Here is a 17,344-nt window from a genome sequence, read left to right on the forward strand (position 1 = left end):
TGCACAATAGCTCCCCTTCCACTCCCAACCTCCCAGAGATCCATATACCYCCAATAGCCTGCCTTCCACATCTGCATCCATTTTCCCCAGCCCTCTAAGTGTTCATTAAAAAAAAAAAAGAGTCATTCACTGCTCAACACTTTTATACCAAAATTACATCTCCTTGACTCTATCCTGCTTAGTCTGGTCAATACCAATCCTACACCATCACTTACAGCAGTCAGCCTGTGCCTACATACCCGCAACCACAGCTTCACAAAAGCCTTTCCACTGGCAGTACTGCTAGACCCCCCCACCCCACCCTGCTCTCCAGACCCCAGCCTAACTCAGTCTGAGCCCATGTCCTGTAGCACGGCTCAGAGAATCTACCCACCACAGGCAGGATGAGAGCCAATGCCTGTAGGAGACAGTGGTTTCTATGAAAATGCCTAAGTTAATTTGAATCCCTGATCAATAATATAGGCTAGCATTAGGGTTGGGCCCACTTTTAGGGTTTAAGATAAAGTGACAGAGTATATCTTAAACCAGTATCGACTGGACTGCATGGGTGGGGCTGTAGGAACCTGTAATAAGCCAAACTTTTGCACCTCTGTTGCCTGCAACACTAGTGCCACCTAACCCAAATCAGTGCTATAGGTGCAATGCCAAAGCATTAACGGTATGACTGTAATCCACTACCTTCAAATGGCATCAGCCATCATTCCAACCAAGAAGCCTTCTATGAAGATTTGTAGTCCCTGTTCTGCTCCTAGACACAACTGCAAATCTAATTTACTTAGGGCAGATTTAATATCAAAGCTACGAAATGCCATCAGACCTTGCCACTCCTAGGCCTTCTTCTAGAAGTGTCAACTTTAACAGATCTGGAAATGAACTACAGTCTAAATCCCCTACTCTCGGAATCCAAATTCAGGAATTCAGTCCATACCTCTGACCTTTCCCCTTGATCATTTACTCTCTACAATCCACACAGCTCCTACAGCCACTGCACTCGCAAACCAGCCCCTAAAGCCAGGCCAGTACATCTGACCGGATTCAGCAATAATACACACTCATAAGCACCTCTTGCTTCTAAACCAGTCCTCTAGATATACCATAGGCGAAGGACTCCAGTCCATTTCAGAATGTGATGTTAAATGGCACCGACATTTACAATAATCAATCACGTTTTATGTGCAATCTGCCAATAAACTAAGCCCTTAAACTTCTGCTTTCTTCAATCCCAGTCCTAACTACTCTTAGTTTTATAGCCATTACATGACCCAGAAATAAAGTGTCAGAGAGCACTTGCCCTCAGTACTACCTTTTACCTCTTCCCCATTGGTTTAAGCATCTAGGGGACACTCACCCTATATGGCMAGGTAGAGTTTTCAGTGTTACCTCTCATCTTAGTCCCAAACACTACCAGTTATTTGAAGATGACTATTAGGGACTAGAAGACTAAACGAAACCATTAAGTTTCCTTTTTTCCTCAACTACTTTTAAAATCCAACGTTTTGTCATGTTATGAAATTAGTCACTGTTGTGTTACCTTAATAAACTTTCTTTATTCATACTTTCTTTATCCTCTAATATCTTCAGAAAGTATCTGTTCTCTCTCTCTCTCAGTATAATTTATAGACATTTATCTCAGTCTACAAGGGCAGAATTCATCCACCCTGTTTCAGTGCCTAAAGTCACCTGTCAGTCAGTCACCTTAGGCTTCCTTTGCAGTCAATGGAAATAATTAGGCACTTTGGGAGGCTGATTCATCTCATTCTAAGATAGTCATCTAACATAAGGCATATGAATGGCCCTCTGAAGCTGTGTATTTCTTTCCACTGAATATAAACGGATTCAAAGGAGAAAATTCAAATTTGAATGTTAACTGCAGATGTTTAAATTTAAGCAAAACTAATCCCACCTTAACTATTGTTGTCACTGAAATTTCCTCTTTAACTGCGTTGCAGCACTTTGTTAAGCATTTAAGCATACGATTCCCATGGAAAGCAGATATAATGGGGCAACTGCAGTCACTGACACTAGTGATGAAGAACAGTAACAAACTCCTGCTGGCAAAGCGTGAATGTAATTCACCGTGTTCTACCTTCTCCTTTGGGTCTCTCTCATTTGGGTACCCTTAAGCAGTTTAAAAGGGCTGAGCACTACTTTTTACTAAACATTTTTCCTGAGATGTTTGTTTTTTACTATAACACATTAATGTGTTAAGAAATAAACAAACAAAAAAGCAACCAATTTAATGGATAACATCCTAGAAGTCTATGGTAACCCTTATTCTTGTGATAACCCAAAGAATAAACAGGCATCACCAAGCAGCACAGAAGCCAATATTTTATTCAAACAGATCAAAAAAATCCCATACATGCAAAACATGACATGCTGTGCAAAAAAATAGATGTCAAACTTCCCAGGTTGAGAATAACGCATCAGTCACAAGAACTTAGCTGCTGCCTGTTACAAGACATTAGTGTCATGACAATACCTAGAATTCATAGCCTAATCTAGTCAGAAAAAAAAACACATTCAGCAGGAATTTTGTGAATCATTTCAGTGGAAGCAAATTCAGTGATAACATGGACCTCTGAAAAGATGGAGGCAAAGTCCTAACCGTACAAGCAAACACATAACACTCACACAAGCATAAAAGGCAAAGAAAAAAATGTGTTAGATTATAGCCCATTTCCTTCAAAAATGAGAACACATACCTTACTGCATCTTGCACGTATCTTCCTCTAGCCACAGGATGTCTCTTCTTGGAAGAAATCTGTCCAAATCCTTTTCATGCTAACTCTGCCTGTGGCTACTTAGATTGTCTTATTTAAGTTGTTAGGAAAAATAAGATTACAAAATTCATCAACAGGGACAATTCTAAACTTCTATGAAACAGTATGTTAATCAAATGTCTATTCAATAAGCATTTAAGGATCTATTCCAGAATTGAACGAACAAATGAAAATGTAGCAGTGTTGTGTTTTGCATAAGATGTTTTTAATATATTTTAGTCACTGTAATTATAATTATTTTGAATATTCAGGAGATGTTAAAAAGTGCAAGATAGGGGTGCGTGCGTGTGTATCTGCTCACAGATCTAAAAATTACTGTATATACAAAAATAAGTTCAAGAATCTTGCAAAAATTAATGAAAACACAGTAATGTAACTACAACACTGCAATTAAATCTTTGAAAGAGACAATCTATTTCTGTACAGACTGTATGTGTCCTCTGAAGACTTAACAAGATTCAAATGAAACTATGATCTGAGCTAAATGATTTTTCTATAATATATTTACTATTGCAAAAAGCAGTAGGCTTCTCCAGCAACTCAAGTTATTTCCTTTCAAAATGTGTTTTTAAAACATTTTAACTTTTGATTTTAATTAAAAATTATTTTAATTTTAAAAATACAAATCAAATATTAAAAAGGCCAAGATGACTGATTTAAAAAGGTTTCCCTTGGCTACAGACCTGTCTTTGTCATGAAAAAATTATCAAAACTAAGTGGAAATTATGTGTTCCCAATAATAATATATATCCTGAATTCTCTGGGAATTCCTCAATTGACCATTTTTTCCAAAACTGTCTTTGATTTATAGTCACTGTAACACTTAAAATGCACCTGTATATTATATAGACAAGTAAGCTTAAATGTGTCTGAAAATAAACAATAGCTAAAATGTGGTTTTGTGCAAGGAGGTAACTTCAGCAAAGTCAGATTTTCACAAGGTGGCAGTTTCTACTTGCCTACTTTGACACATGCCAAAGGGGCAGCCTAGTTAGGAGGCTATTCTCTCCAGCGTCCCCACAGACAGTGAAAGAGGGCAGTCTCAGCCAAGAGCAACTGAAGGAAGTAGTGTGGCTTTGTTTCTCTGAACTGCCCATGTGAGGAAGCAACCACCATCTTCCCCTGAAGAAAGATGAAGACAAGGCAAAGAAACCTGTTATGCATCTGTGTTAACATAATGTGAATACCCTCCACACTATCCAAACCCCCAAAAGACTTAAAAGGGAGACTGAGCCAATGCTGTCCTGAACAACTGGTGCCCTATGAACGGCAGGTCGTAAGAACTCTGAAAAATCAATTGATTCCCTTTATAGGATTTTCAGCATTACTGAGGAAGAAAATGATAAAAGTAATACACTTCAGAGATTTCCAGCTCCTACCATTTTACTTTTGGTGCTGTCTGTAGTACAGCATTTAAAATACGGAAAGGCCAGACTTCTGAGAACGAGAGAACAACTCACACTTGAACTGGCTGATAAATGTTAATGATTAAGGATTGAAATATAGTATTTACAATAAATTGCCTTCTTTGTTTTGTATTTTAAATTATAGCTAATTACTGGGAAAAAGTAGACAGTAACTTGTACAATTATGAAATATAGTTACATGAGAGATGCTGTTATAATGTAGTTAAGCATTTTAACATTACATTTGTTCATGAGATTTTTTTAAATCAACTCTTAGTTTTCTTCTCCAACAGTACGGATGGAAGATGAATTCAGGTCTGTGCTTTTTAAAAAGAAAAACAGCTTCAATCAAATCAAAATTTTCAAAAGGAAAAATAGCTTCTTTTGTAGGCTCCCCAACTGATTAAAAAGCAAAAAAAACCCTCAACATACAATAAATAACACTAGTTCTCAAAACGTTACTGGCAACATACCAGGCTGCCCTATCGGGCTCTGATAAAAATGGTATCATCAGGAGTTGTAGCACAATCTTCCTTCTCAGTAACAGTCTCTACAGTGCCTGAAGCAGACACAATCACTACAGTTTTAGCTGCTGAAATTGCTTTCTCCTTCTCTGCGATGGCAGCACAGACTGCCACAATCTCATCACTTTCAAAGTCATAGTCTGGGATTGATTCTTGTGCAAACTCTTTTGCTTTTTCCAGTGCTTGCATTGCCTCAGTCTTTGTTGCCTTCTCCTGCTGTTCATGGAGTTTTCTTGCCCAAGAAAGGTCCTCTTTCCATACTTCAGGGTTCATTGGAAAGATGTGTAAGGATACCTGAAAACTTCGGATTGCCTAGAAACAAAACAGGGGAAAAAACAAAGATTGGAATCGTTAAAGTCTGAATATTTTCTCACAGAAATTAACTGGAGAAACATTTTCCCAAAGACAAAAATCATTTTATTCCAATCTGTCTTTTTGGGAACATCCTCCTCAACTGTAAGTTCAATTACATTGTTACCCCCAAACAACTGTGTGCACAAGTGTCTGAAAGTACCAAGAATGAACAAATCAGGTACTTGGCAACAAAGGCACAAATAAGAGTTCACAAACGTAGATGGTCTATCTAGAGAAACAAACAGTATTTAAAACCAAGCCTTCAAGAAAACATTCCTTTTTATTTTAAATGAAAATTTGGAACAGAATTGAAGTATTTAATGAAAGAATGCATTATTAGACACATTTTAAGGCCACAACTCCCTTCACAAAAATTAGGCAACTCGATATTACTGCCAAAGGAAGAATATTAATCTTCATCCTCTCAAGACACAAACAGAAATACTCCTTAAAAGCAGGTCACTGGTTTTCACTGTTCATATGAAAGAGTGATGAAATAAGTGGCTGAAAGTGCAACATAGATGATAAGTGTAGACATCGTAAGAAGTGGCTTTTCCATACAACTTAAGTATTTTGAAAGTACTTATCACATGACCTTTTCATTCCAACAACAACATGTCAAAAATAATATTCTAATTAAAGGGTGAAAAGCCAAATTGATTTTTGTTTTGATGGTTTTCTATCCCAGTTTTCTCCTATCATCAGATACACAGGAGGGTGCAAGCAGACAGATATAGTTTAAACAAAGACAGAAATGGGATGACTGGGATGTGAAATATCACCAATATTGCCCCTTTTAAATTAGCATGTAGTCATTTCATATATAGATCTAATACTACAGTCATCCATGTCCATGATGAGCAGTTTCTGTAAAATTGAGCAAATAAACTGAGCAAACTGGTTGCAATCATTTAACCTCAGAGAAAAGTATAAATTTCCCACTTCAAGAGTTACTCTAAGAGAGAACTCCTATAATCTTATAAATCATCTAGTATTAATACAATTAATTATTTAATTATAATTGAGACTGCTTCTATTGTCTTTCAACTCATCTAAATTGGGAAATGTCCCGCAAATACAAATACTCAACCCAGAGGTTGTTAAATCTAAAAAAAACTAACGAAGTAAGTATGGCATTTAGCAGTAATAAGAGAAAACTGGAAGAATGTTAGAGCAAAACTTACAGCTGTATTGGATTTTTAGTTATATTAAGAGTGCGAAGGTCAAAACTGACTTTATCTACTCTAACTTATACATGTACATGCACATATGTATATTTTTCACATTTATGATTTATGGTCAGCTATGAAAGTGGCCACCTGAGTGACCGATTCTTCCTTTGGGGTGGAAAAACAGTGATGATACTGCTGGATCATAGTTAAGATTTCCAGCAACTTGTGTATAAAGACTTTAAAGACATATGAACAACCACTGAATGCCATGTTCTTTTGTAATTTATAAATACTCAAAACACGCAAATTAATTTGAAAAAGCAGTACTTTATGTGCATCAACAAACTGCCAATTAATTTTTCTCCTACCACAAAGTAGTATATGAACTCTGTATGACATGAACTGAACTTAGCACAGCAGACGAGACATACAAATCTATGATTTCTTTTAAGAAATACTGATATGCTATCAGTATTACTGCTGTTGTAATAGACAGCCATTCAGTTCCAGGAAAAAAAAAAAAACAACTTCACTATCGGCCTACAGCCAGATCTGAAGTGTAGGAGCTTGCTGGACTTAAGACATGAGAAGTGCAGTTTAATTATTGCAAAACAGTGTCATATTTTTCAACTTTGCTGGCTTTTAATTTCAAGGGACAGATGAGTTAGAAGTAAACACTAAATGCTCTCTTTTGTCTTTTTTTTGAACACAAAATATAAACAAACACCATCTGCTTTTAAACTTCCCATGGAAGAGGCCTCCCACTTAAAACCTGTCTCTATAGTTATGTTCATGCACATTAAACAACACTAAACACAGTAATCAAATACAGATTAATTTAAGGCAACCGAAGCTTTACAAATAGCAATGCTTTAACTAATAAGCTGAGAAGCTACCTTGCTAATTCATACAGATACAGCATATAACAATCACCTTTGTAAGCCTATTTGGGAAAAGATTTTGCATGTGACATTATTATAGAAAGGTGTAAACACATTTTAAGAGGTGCAAAAGATTAGAGACATAAGCCTTAAAAGCACCAATGCAATACTGAAAAATGCAGAGTTGTCATTTACAGAGTATTTCATGTTGCCACTGCAACTGCTTCCAGTCATTAATTTCCATTATGACAAAAGAACTGAAAATCCAGGAGTATAAATGCCAAACTGGCACTGATAGCTGTTAAATTACTATCTGATCTAACCATCCATCTGGAACATGCCAGACAAAACATATAGAAGTGATTTATATTCCTATTTCTCATCCAGTTTATAATTTTAATCATTACAGAGTACTGCTAAAAGCAAGTTTTTCAGGATCCTATTACTATACTAAACGCATTCACATGGGTCAATTCAAGTGCTACTTTTAATTCATGTCTGCACCAGTGGGGCAATCTCCTTATCTTACTCCAATTGCCTATCTGGCATTATAGGAAAGTGTTATTGCACTGGATACACTTGATACTTCCAGCCCAATTTTGATGGGCAACTGCAGTCTCAGAGGCCCTACATCTAAGGACTACAAGATTTAAAATCAGTACGCACTCACGCTTTTGCTTTTACATCTACAGGGAAGAGTACTACAAAAATCCACTACAAAATCCACTGCAATACATTCTTGCTTGCTGAGTTACAATATTTGAAGGCTTCATATGTTCAAAATATTTTATATTTCATCTTGCTRTTGGGTATTCTATAGGAAACAATCATCCTCTTCTATTTGTCTCATGACCAGGATTTCTTCTGTTGATTTGCAGTCTTTAACGTAAAGGTCAGTTTTGATCAGACTACTGTTTTTACCATGTGTTATTATACACAGAGCTAGCAACTGTAACCATACAGTGACCTTTACCCCTAAAAAAGGTTAGGGAGCATCTCAAGAGGTTATGTAGTTCACATCTGCCCTAAGGCTGAGATTAGGCCTTTTTGTTATATCTGATAGCTGTCTATCTGACCTGTTTTAAAGGATGCCCAACAATAGAGATTTGCATACACCTATAGTTAATTGTTTATGTTTAATAATCCTTATGTTTAATAATCCTTTTTCTAATATCCAACATATTTTACTGCAATTTAAGCCTGTTACTTCTTGTACTACTCACAATGAATATGAATAGCCCATTAATTTTTGCAGAARTCTTTAATATGTTTAAAGACACTGGCCAAGTTCCCCATTACATCTCTTTTTTAAACCAAAAAAAAMCCCAATTCTTTCAGATATTCTCACTCTAGTTTAAGAGTTTATGTAGTTTAGCCTGAAAGGCAAATATGCTTATTTGTCTACTTAAACAGGCTATAAACTTTTCTATACAAGATTTCCATTCAGATTGTTTCTTCTCTTCAAAAAACAAAAAAAAAACTCATTGAAAATTTCTTTTTCAACAAAAATAAATTCTTCCACCTTCAAGAATGAGGTGACTTACTGTCTTGCAGTTCCTAAGTTTATTCTAAAGTGCTGATGTTTTCACGCTTTGGAAAAATACAGTAGGACGTTTTCCAAATGCGAGATGAGATTTTTCCATTAAACCTATTGGAATTTGGTCAAGTTATAAACCTGTTAAAAATCCTTGCTCCCATACATTTGGTAGAAGTCTGTGAGATGATGGTAGCTTAACGCTCCTATGCTGAACACTTTCCACCGCAGAGAATTCACACTGACTGGATTGGGATGCATCACCCCCGAGTGACTCAGCACTCATCCTCCCCCTTCCCATCACCGCAGCGGGCGACGGCTCACACAAGAGGCTGGAGGACGTGGGTCTGGCTTGTCTCAACCCAGAGGCGCGAGACGGGATCAGGCACAGTGGCTGGTGGTAACTGACAGCAAAATTCTCCTCAGTGTCCTCAGCCCTGGACATACATCTCAATACACGAGAGCTTCAGCAAATTCATCTGTCAGCCACTGGGTCCACTTTAAGTTTCTCTTCAAGCTGCATTTTCCTTAATCTTGTAGTTTCCTTCTTTCTCTTCTTTTGACCAAGGCACAGCAGTTTTTATCTAGTCCTTCTACTCTCTTTTGCTCCAGTGAGGTGCGCCCATTTCCCAGATCTCCTGTTGCACCAACTCATTCCTTCCTGGAGCTTTATTTCACCACAAGGCTTGTTGCCTGTCTGCCTTTACTTCAGTGAGCATCTCCGCAAGGCATTGCCATATGCTCTGTCCAAGTAACTGCTTTAGGCTGGCTCAGCCTTGGAGAACTATACACTATGCTCTACTACAGGCATAAACACAATCCACCTTCATCAAGAGAACAGAAGATCTATCACATCGTAGCACTTGACATATTTAGCCTAGCAAAATAAAGGCTGAAGCAATATATGTGTCTCAATTCATAGGTCAGTAAACATCCAGGAGAAGGAAAGATATTTACTTCCCTATTACCAAATTATACTGCCGAATTATTACAAGGATTTTTAAAGTAATGTTAAAAAGCCCTCCCCCATCACTGTTTGTCATGAACACTGGATCTAATTTAGCTAACACTTAATTACAAAGTCTAGATGTTGAACAGATAGATTTCATCTGCATGGTTAAGGCCTCAAAAGTTCTAAGCAACTGAAAGTATAAATAATAGTAGGTGTCAGCTAATCTCCCAAGAATACTACTAGCTCTGCTAGAACTGTATCTGTAAGAGCATTTAAACTTTTGGAATTCTACTTGCACTTATTTGTTGACTGAAAACAAAAATCAGATAGCTCTGAGTAGAAGGTATTTTCACGCACAAAATATTTGGTGGGCTATCAAAATATATCTATGACTTCCAACAGCAGTTAAAAAAAAAAAAAGCAGCACACTAGAGTAGCTGAGGACTGCAGAACTGATATGGGACCTCTGGGGAACCTAGTATTACTGAGCAGGATTTATTTGACATGTTTGGTTTCTCTATTTGTTTTCAAAAATGTCTTTTATCAAAACCTGATAAGGAAAGCAGTACCATTTAGTGTGAAACAATAACTATAAACTGAATAACAAAAAATTCTAGGCCAAAACTATAAAACAAATACCTATTTTCAAAATTGAATCACCTCTTTTTATTTTCAATTATGCATGTAAGTATCTACTTTATTAACATAATAATAAATATTCCAACATTGTGTTCAAATAACTGATGATAACCCACACATTGTGTTGCCCTTAGAAGGAAGATTAGCACAAGAGCGTACTTAAATATTTTAATCTCATATAGGTCTATAAAAATAAATCAAGTTATCCCCTCAAGTTGGCAGGAATGCAATTGGAAGCACAGACTTGACTGCTTTTCAATAGAAAACTATCTACTCTGAAGTTAAAGACTATAAAATGCCATGCAATGTTTAACATTCCTTTTGATTAACAAATCTTTGTGTTTCTATACTTAAAATTATTTTCATTTTGAAAATCCTCTCAAATCCAGAATTAGAGGTTTATAACAGTAATATATAAAATATCACACAGTAATTGTCTGTCACAACTTTGTGTATCAGTCCAYATCTGTGGCTGATAGCTGATACATGGATTCAAACAAAAATGCAGCAATTCTTCTCTTTGCTAGTACATAACTCCCATCTTTACATAAAAGATATGATGCTCCATTTCTTTGAAGTGAAATAAAAGCAAAGGGCTGATCTGAGGATTCGCATTCTCAAAACTTGGTTTCTTCTACAAAATTCAGTACCATGCCTATAACACGCTAAAATTCACCACTAACTACCTAATAATATAGCAAACCACGTTTTTCAAAATAACAGAGAGAAAGTATGCACAATTGGTTCATATTTATGCATCCATGCAGTTAATTTTGTAATCTGCAATATCACAGATTTTAYACTAAGACCCCAGCCCACAGTCAAATAAACTCTGTAACCTTCAATTAGTAACATTTTTTAATGCTTTTTTGCTTTTTATGAAAGTGTGGAGCTCACTGTTTATCTCAGAAAGAACTGTTCTAACAAAGATATCAATGTGAAATTGTAAATTGTTACTGCTTAAGTTATTACCAGTACAGTAAAACTTATTTGTAAAAACAAACATTTACAGTCAAATGGGAGAAATATTGCAAGCCTGACTAGGCATTTCTAGAATTCACTTTACACATTCACTTTGCAGAGTTTACTCAGGTGCGCTCCTGCAGACTCATTTCTAGCATTTTAAGGAATTATCACCTCTTATCAAATGCATAGAAATGCAGAAATTCCTGCTTTTATTTAAGTACTACAATTGACTCACCTTATTTACTAAATTCAGAAAAAGCAACAGCAAACAGCTTTTCCAAAAATTAAGGAAAAGGGGGCTAATATCTCTCACACTGCTACTGTCACAAGTTTGACAAAAACAGAATAAGAGAAATCTTTCTTTGGCAATAGACTGATATATTAAATAGCATACATAATATAGATTGGATTTGTTTGGAACCTGTATTTTAGGCAGAGGAAGCTTGAAATGAAGATACAGTAAATTGTTTTTACTAAGAAAAGTGGTTGTCCATTGTGAAGTAGTAGAAAATTACAACAGACCATTTAGCAGGATGTAGGTAATGATGACAGACATAGAGGAACTGAAATAAAGGAACAAAGAAGCTGCTCTTGGGAAAAGCAGCAATTCCCAAATCTCAAACATTAGTAAAAAAAAWTTGATATTTATGCTTTATTAACTTTTCTTTGTAAAAATTGTAACACAGTGAAAAAACTATAAAACCATAGTAATAAAAGGCTAGTGGGAAGAGTTTAATAATGACATAAAACACTCAGTCAAGAAGTTCAATGTTTATGAAATCATTTAACCTTTCAAAAGACTCCTCTAGTCTTAATCTTTTAAGAGTGCCCTAAACACACAGAAAGGCAAAGTAGAAGAAACATCTACTGTTAAAGCACTGGAGATGAACAGGAGCTTACTCTCCCTGGATTCCCTACTCAGACAACTGAGAGACTCAAACATGCAGAGGGCAAACTACCTTGTGATAACTCACTCTCCAGTGACATTTAAGGTCCATATAACATAACCGCAGGTGTATCTATAGYAGTATTTTGTTTCAGATGAAGAATGTGCTTTGATGCAAATCTCAAATTGTTCCCATTTAACATGCTTCATTTTGCATTGCGGAAGAGTCTCAGAGAACAAACTGTATTCCTTTCCAATTCAACTCAACAAGGTATTCCCAGAGAGCACCTGAAGTGCTCCAAGCAACAGAGCTAGTCTGAAGTAAAGCAAAATGCATACTGTATAATGTGGACATAAGGTCCCCAGCACTATTACATCCAGATGTCCGCTCCTATTGGTGCGATGTGACTTGCTAATGTAGACAGTTTAAATGACCTGGTGAGCAGGCCTGGTGGTATAACTTTACTAACTGGTAAGGATAAATCAGTATCTATAATTTTCATTACTGTAACTGTAGCATTTACTGTAGGATAACCAGCACCAGTGACCTGTGATTTTTGCAGCAAACAGCTTTGAATTTCCTTAGATTAATGCATCAATATAATCATTCTGTTGCATAAAATCATGATGTAAATACAGCACATAACAAAAATGGCTTTGAGCTAGGCAGGTTTTCCACAGGTCTAGCAACAAAACCACACAGTGAGCATTTGWGAGAAAAAAAATACAGGGAATATGGGAGATAAACAACAAGAACCTTTTTCCTTGCCTACATTGAAGCTATATAAGGATATTAAGCTACTTCAGTATTTCTGTACTTTCATTCTCTCACACACAATTCAGAGGGTGTGGTTTACAATTTTAGTTTACAACTTTAGTAGTCTTTGCCCATTTTCCTACCAGTGCTATTTCTCCTAATCCAAGCTGGGCACGTCCCAAAGTCTGCCAGGCATCCCAGGAACGTGGATTTCTCTGGACAGCCATTTCTGCCGCATGCACTGCTGGGAACATTTCATGCAAAGACATCAGGACCTATGACAAAGAAATAAGAATAAGAGGAATAAGCAGAGTTGAAAACAGAATCAAGTTTTCTGGGATTACCCAGGCCACCATTATAGCTTCAGTAACTAAGGACCAGATTCATCTCACCTAGCTTTTAGTCATTTAAAATTTAGTTGTCTAGTCTAAGAGTCACCTAGACTTGCTGCACAGTCATAGAGAGAAATAGGTATGCTAAAGAATGATTCACCTAACTTACTTAAGCAGCTGTTAGAAGGAGATGAAYTGCTTCTGAAAGTGTTCCTCTCCCTCCCTCCAAATCTCACATTCTCTCTAAGAGTAACAGACTTATTATATTACACTGAAGGATGAGCACATTAAGAATCAAATACAATAAGTAAGGAAGTATTTTTTCAAATAACTCCTAGGTTTTATTTTTTGTTTTTAATAGAAGACTGACATCTACCAAATACAGTTATAGTGCACATGATATAATAATGGAAGCAATCCCTGTAATTCAGCAGGGAAACAACCCTTAACAATGATTGTTAAATTTGGAAAGTAGGCTTTGCTATTGCAGAATGCTTTATTTAGACATGAAATCAACTACATAAAAAAATATTTAAAAGGCGGTTTCCAAATGTGGAAACCTTTTGTTCAGAAGTACAGGTTAGCGGAAGCCTGTTACCATTCTATACCTCACATTGGATCTCCATAACTAAGCCTATGAGTTATAGTTAAAGACACATAATGCAACACAAAGCTTGTCCTATACCTCCAAGACCTCCATGAAATTGGCACATTACCTGAAGACCTGCATCACTCTGAGATCATGATTTCAGACACCCATATGCGATGGTGATAGATACCAGTCTAAGAAACAAATGACAACTGCATTCCAATTGTATGATGAAAACATCAACCACAGGAGTAAGACTCATGTGGGAAACCACTTTCTTCCCAGCTGACCCGCAATCATGATGAATACTATCAGAGCAGATTAGGACAACTGCTGAAGTGTAAAAGGCATTTACTTAACCTTACTGTCCTACAATATATTAAATATACAGATATGACTGTGGAGGGGAAGAAGATCCAAGTGTGATTAATTACCACAAAATACTTCCACAGCACTGGGATAAGTACCGTAAAAGAACTAGACAGCTTTACTACAGAAAGTAACCCTGTATCCAGAATTCCAATAAGCACCTTGGATCCATACTCATAGTGTTTTAATGACTAAACTTTTCTAGAGGCTAGTCATCTGGGTCTCTCTTTAATTCCATTTGATAGGCTGTACAGTGGAATTTAGAAAGTTACTAAAAAAACCTAAAAGCCACCCCACTACTGTATGCCATGCCATTTCTCCCCCGCCTTTTTTTTTTTTACAGCAGTTCTAACAACTATGCTTTTTGAGCAAAGTCTGCAATGAATACTGTGTATTTTTCGAAAACCTGAAGTTTAACTGCATTTCTGTGTGCAGTTTCATCTGCAACAGATCCACGAATTGAACCATCGAACTGTTACTAGTAGATAGGTGTACACCCTTCCACAATGAYGTGATCTGCACCTATCAAATGTTTTTTACATTCATCTCTTCACATGCTTGTTCTCATAAGAGAAAACCATCCAAGTACATACTCACCTTAACATTTTTATAAGTCTCAGAGCATTCACTATCTTCTACCAGTGTTTTCCAGTGCAATACAATACCAGAGCACCTACATAAGTATTTATGGTATCTTTTTTAGTTTTTAACAACATTTCACTGTATTGTTTACTGAACTGTGACTTCACTAGTACAGGTGAATTGTTCCAGTTTGATCCATTTATGACAGCTGTGCGTACTAATTTAGACTGAGAGTACTTTTCCAGGTCACAGTGGTAATCACTGTGCAACTAAACTTCAACTTCTCAAGGTTGTATATGCTGTAACCTCCTTTGTCATATAACAGGCTTGTCACGTGCTCAACTCAATAAGATGACATGTCAATATCTTTCTCTATACACAACCATCACACATTTTTTGGACTCCATTTCTTGAATATGATGGGTATCTACAGGATTCTTGTCACTGCTTATATGCCCATAACCCAGGGTCTGTTCAAAAAGAGGAAACAAGGTGGTAGACCACAGGAATTATACTAGTCATCTTCATCAAGACAGACTTCTCAATCATTCACTATCTTAACRTATCAATTTAAGAGAAAAAGACAATTATACTTTTAATTCCATCTATAGCATTTCATGCCCAAGATACACTTTAGCATTATACATACTTAAATACTATATCAAATGACATTACCACCAGTCTCCCTGACACCTTTGGACCAAGTATCATTTTTTAATTCTCTCTTCCTTCCCATGAATCCAGCTCACACTTATCCCTTACTTTATATATAAAGACCCAGGTCTTTTACTGTATGCACAACTCCTGTTTGTTCTGTTCTGATTATGTTCTCTTCATTGCTGGTTTCCTTGATTTCTGCATATCACACCATAATGGACCAAAGTCCATTTGACAATTTAAAAAAAAAAAAAAAAAAAAAAAAAAAAAAAAAAAAAGCAGCCATGCCTTGCTCTCACTTCCACTGTGGAAAATCCACAATTTGGTTTTATTCTCTCATTTTAAGGCTCTGGACTATTTGGTTCCTTCTATTTATCTCTTTTTCAATTATTCTAAGTTGCTCTTATTTTATCTGCTCTACCATGGCATCAGCATAATGGTCCATGTTTCTGCTTCTCACAAAGATGCCCTCAGACTTTCCTCCATTTCAATCCATACGCTTGAAATATTTGCGCTTGGTGTGAAACTTGGTTTCACTTGGTGTGAAAACTATTATCTTCTTTTCATTCAGATCTGTGACTGAGATGACTGCCAACCAGCAGCTGTTCCCACCTTATTCAAATGCTTGCTGTTACTCTTACCTTTTCTTATTTTTGTCTCTTCATTGTTACATTCATTTCTTTTTATTTAAATGTGTTTACACTTGGACATTTACTACAGTAATTGTTTTGAAATAATTATTCTGAATAAAATAGGATAAATGGAATGAATATCACCACCACCATTACCACCACCACCCCCCGGCTCCCTCCAAAATAAGCATGTTGTTTTCTTTCGTTTGGTTGAATTCCTTTCAAAAGAGTAAACTATAAACTCCTCTGTTTGGGAGATTTTCTTCTTGGGAGCTCTACTGCACTTAATAAAACAAAACTCCTGACCCTTTTTTAAACTTTTTTGGATTATAGCACAGTTAAGACCAAACTGCAAACCATCATCACCATCAATCCAAAAGCACATGCAATTACATTAATTCATCAGTAATGTTTTAGTTCAAGTTACATTCTCAATGATTTCAATTTTCTTTTTATGACAGCAGAGACAGGAATAATAGTCATCCTCTACTAGTTACTTCTAGCAAAAATTCAGGTTACTAGTGAAAATAGGAACAAGGAAACGTTATTTCAAAAAGTCACAAAACCTTAGATTAAATCAGACTGGTCAGGCTTAGCATTTCTTTTTAAATGACTGTCTACTTCTTAAAGTAAATAGTACAGTTGCATTAGGATATTTTTTAATGACCAGACAAATAACATGATGCTTCATAGAGGATGTATATACCACTGAAAACTCCTATTAAATCTCTCTTCTTCACTGTTTTAGCATCAACTCAGAGTCTATAGATAGCCATGTATTGAGAATAATGCAGCAATATAACCATATCATTTGGAAGTATGAAAATATCATGTTTTTACTTGCCATAACTATGCCAGGGAAAACCTTCATAAAGAGACAATCCTATGAGCAAAATAGGTCTTTGAAACAAGCTATGATAGAAAAGGGCCACTTTGCCAGAATCACCTCTCTTTCTGAAAAAGTAAGGATGAGGATGTGTGTTTGTTTATGAATGCCCTTTTAAGAGCTGCCATTCTAAGATTATATTCCTTTTCTGTTACTCTCTTAATAAATTATTTTCATAAGTATTACTACTTTTGCAAATTTCATTAGCAGGATGGCACTCAAGTTTCACAGTTAAGTAATCTCTTTGCATATTTCATTTATTTCCCAATTACAGTGGAAAAACTTCATTAGAAAATATTCTTAAAACTGATCAAACAAGTATAAAAAGAAAATAAAAACTTCTAAAATAAAACAGAAAATTAAGCATCTCATGACCCTTTTATACACACATTTGCCTCTAATCATTTCTAATACATGTGTTGAAGACGTTCAGTAGGTGGCTT

At 36.1% G+C, this 17,344-nt stretch overlaps 1 protein-coding gene across 5 annotated transcripts in view; it reads right to left on the reverse strand.

Annotated features, from left to right (window-relative positions):
- Positions 1 to 2,316: 2,316 nt before the first annotated feature.
- TTC33 (tetratricopeptide repeat domain 33) overlaps positions 2,317 to 17,344 on the reverse strand; it is a 53,116-nt gene continuing 38,088 nt past the window's right edge. For 4 of the 5 annotated variants that reach the window (XM_026058154.1, XM_026058155.1, XM_026058158.1 and 1 more), the window contains exons 4-5: positions 12,998 to 13,129; positions 2,317 to 5,025 (exon numbers count right to left, since the gene is read on the reverse strand). In XM_026058154.1, coding sequence (XP_025913939.1) covers positions 4,672 to 5,025; positions 12,998 to 13,129 — 486 coding nt within the window. In that variant the 3' untranslated portion in view covers positions 2,317 to 4,671. The remainder of the gene's footprint in view (positions 5,026 to 12,997; positions 13,130 to 17,344) is intronic. The other variant, XM_026058156.1, reaches the window with a different exon arrangement.

This window comes from Apteryx rowi, unplaced genomic scaffold (genome assembly GCF_003343035.1).
Source record: "Apteryx rowi isolate R43461 unplaced genomic scaffold, aptRow1 scaffold_143, whole genome shotgun sequence".
NCBI lineage: Eukaryota > Metazoa > Chordata > Aves > Apterygiformes > Apterygidae > Apteryx > Apteryx rowi.